The 3,248-nt window shown below is 36.8% G+C and overlaps 1 protein-coding gene across 1 annotated transcript; it reads right to left on the bottom strand.

The window, feature by feature from the left end:
- Positions 1–579: 579 nt before the first annotated feature.
- Positions 580–2,890, bottom strand: LOC113332762 (zinc finger CCCH domain-containing protein 3-like). The gene is made up of 5 exons (XM_026579280.1): positions 2,601–2,890; positions 2,469–2,530; positions 2,253–2,334; positions 1,392–1,469; positions 580–1,153 (listed from the first exon to the last, which is right to left on the bottom strand). The coding sequence occupies exons 1-5, from the start codon at positions 2,728–2,730 to the stop codon at positions 1,044–1,046; spliced, it is 462 nt and encodes a 153-aa protein (XP_026435065.1). The 5' UTR covers positions 2,731–2,890; the 3' UTR covers positions 580–1,043.
- Positions 2,891–3,248: the final 358 nt, after the last annotated feature.

Raw genomic sequence — 3,248 nt, 5'->3', positions numbered from 1 at the left:
TTAATGCATGGATATACAAAATCAAGCTCTCGGCCTGGGATTATTTGTCATGTGGGAAAACACATTTTTTTCCCTAGTTGAATTGTCACCGCCAAACTATCATGAACCCAATAAAAGCTAAAAGACCTATACTTTGGATTAACTGTGGTCCTTAACTAGGTGGTATATGTTAGAACTAGGTATACTCATTCAAATTTCACTATGCTTAAGCTGGATTTTGAAGGATAATCTAGAAAATTCGACATGGGTTTGTTATCAGAATTTAGCATGGTGTGGTCTGACTAGTATACACGAATATTTTTTTTGTGAAATTCGTTACAACAAAGAAACTGTATACAAGCATGAAAGTGATGAAACAGAACTAATTTACAGATTTAGGTATAAAACTCTTTCTAGCTTGAACCAGAGAAATCTTAATAAGAAACTATTATCTAGTACCAACAAGCCATAGTAGAAACAACAAGAAATAGTACATGACCACCAAACATGTCACGGGGTATGAGATAAACAGAATCACTCAGACAGAGTAATAAATAAGAAAAATCCGCATGTTTGCTTGCTTATGCTTTTGTGATTGTGATTCACTGATTCATATTACAAACACAAAACAGGAAGAGCATATTTAAACATACCACATCCACCTAACATTTGAAATAAAATTCATGTTATAGACAGTGTAGTAAACCAGTTAATGATTTGTATTAAACAGGTGTGCTAGCAGTATATACAGAATGTGAATACATGATTATGTCCATCAAGAGAAAGTATCAGAAATTGAGAATTCTCTATAACTAGGGAAACCATCAAAGAGCAGAGGTGTGTCAGCATGGTAACAGTAAGGTCTCACTATGTAGCATGTCTTATACATTAAACACACAGCCAACCATATGTTCCGAATGGTGCTTGGTTGAACATCTCAACCACCTCTGTTGCTGCTGGTACACACTAGCTCATAGTGAAGAAAGAGAAGTTTTTGTATTGAAGCTAGATGTAGGAATCTACATTACCATCGTCATAGAGGAAGTCAATGAGAATTGCATGACTTATCCCCAGTCAACGAAGGGAAGAGTAGGATATCCGCCTTCAGGAGGTGGCCTTAGTGATGGAGGTAAGTTACCCAATGAAACTCCCATGCCATCTCGAATCAAATTCCCTGCATATGAAAATATGAATCTTAGGGGAAAAACGTGTTAAAAGTGACAACAGTAAAGATTCTATGCAGATTACAGCTCATGGGATGTATTTTCCCAAGGAATTGTTAATTGCAATCGAAGTTGTATTCTGGCGTTGAGTAACTGTGGCTAATATGAATAACTGGTGCTGTATTGAAAATTTGAAATATCTGGACATGGTAACTGAGGTTACTACTCTAACTAGGGACACAAACTTACATGGAACCGTGCCTCCTCTTCCTGCAATTTGATTCCCGGCAGCAATTGGTGGCTGGACTGCCTCAGCAAAATTTGTTACTGAAAGTGGTGGAGATTAGGATTAGATGAGACGAACAAAATGCATTGTAAAGCATCCTCAGGGAATTGGTACTGAAAGACTGCTCAGTTGTTAGGTTTGAGAATGTAAGATCATCCTTAGATGTAAAATAAGCTGGTGTGCAAAAAGATGCCTCAGCTAACCCTGAAGGCCAAAACTAGTCAAACAATTCTGATTCTTAATTTGAAAAATCTGCAAGCCTTAGCCTATAAGTTTTGAAGGGAATACTGAAGAGCTTATAAAAAGTTTCAACCAGGAGAAGCTGAATAATATACGGATTGTCTTGAGAGAGAATGCAAATTCATCAAACTAGATATCATAAAGAACAACTTTATGGCTATATGAAGCTAGACTAGAAGATCTGATCCACAAGTAAGTTACTACCAGGATCGGCAAATAAGCATCAGAAGAATGGCTCTGGTCTAAGTTGAGTACATCATAACAGTGACAACTGAATCATTTTTAAAGTATTAGCTCTAGCAAGAAAAGGGAAGAGAACTTAGTCATTCATCATGAGTTAAACCAGTGATATAGTACTAACCTCTAAAGTCGAAGCTAGCGTTTTTAATTAAACTTAATCTAGTTATGTGAAATCCAATTGCCCCTACAAACTATTTTTGATTCAATTCACTAGGTCAAATCAGGCACAGTTCGTGTATCAAGCAAACACCGGTTACATACTGATCAATAAAACACTTATTTAAGACTACGCATTGTACATGAAGGACAAAAAAAGAAGAACACAAACATAGTAACACACATACCCATAACTCCTGGAATGCTAGGGTTTTGAAGATTTGGCTTTGGATGAAAATATTTACATGAATCCCCATACTGACAGAATCCCTATGCAGCATTAGCAAACAAACACACAAACAAAAGTTATAAGTTCGAAAATCTTGATAAACCAAAGCAAAACTTCTATTACAGATTGAAAGCAAAACTTCTATTATAGATAAGCAAATTCATTAGACGAGTACCGTTCGAATGAAGCGGTTGCAAACTCCTTTTCCAAAGCCTTCTCCTTGTATTCGATTTGGATCTAAAAAACATCGAAATATTACTAACAAATTGAGCAAAATTCTAGAGAGGGGATAAATAAAAGTGAGAACCTTTCAAGGAGTCGTAATAAAAAGCTTTGGCTCGTTGATGCTGTAAACCCTCGCAATGACGTTTTCTAGCAAAGGTTGTATACTGGAATTGTTTGTCGCAATAATCACAGTAATACTTCGGTAATGGCATTTCTCTTCCTTTCTTCTCCTCTCTCTCTCTCTCTTTCTGTCTACGAGTTAAGCAGCTGAGCCGGAGCCTGAGCCTGAGCCGGAGCCTGAGCCGGAGAAATCTGGTTTGTTGTTTTGATCCAAAGAAGAATTGTATTTATTGATTCGTGAGAGTACATCTTATATTATCTTCTTGTATTCAAGAAGCAATGTCTGGTGGAATGTTCTCCACAAATTCAAAATCGGTACCACTTCTTCTACACTTCTTAGTAGGGCTTTCAATGGATATTCGATATATCCCGTATCCGTTTCCGAATATCCGGATTCCGTCAAGTTAATATCCGACATAACGGTTATCCGATATCCGGTAACCTTAACGTAACGGATATCCGTTTATTAACATAACGGTACCCGTTAAGGGAGTTTCCGTTAGGTTAATATCTGATACCGTTAGTGTATAACTATATCATAAAATTTTCGGAAATTTTCGATACCTAATACCCTTTAGGTTTACTCTTTAGCCATTTGATTACGTCTCTC

The sequence above is a fragment of the Papaver somniferum genome, unplaced genomic scaffold, assembly GCF_003573695.1.
Source record: "Papaver somniferum cultivar HN1 unplaced genomic scaffold, ASM357369v1 unplaced-scaffold_132, whole genome shotgun sequence".
NCBI lineage: Eukaryota > Viridiplantae > Streptophyta > Magnoliopsida > Ranunculales > Papaveraceae > Papaver > Papaver somniferum.
Note: the sequence above shows the minus strand (reverse complement) of the source record. Positions and strands in the feature narration are given on the sequence as shown.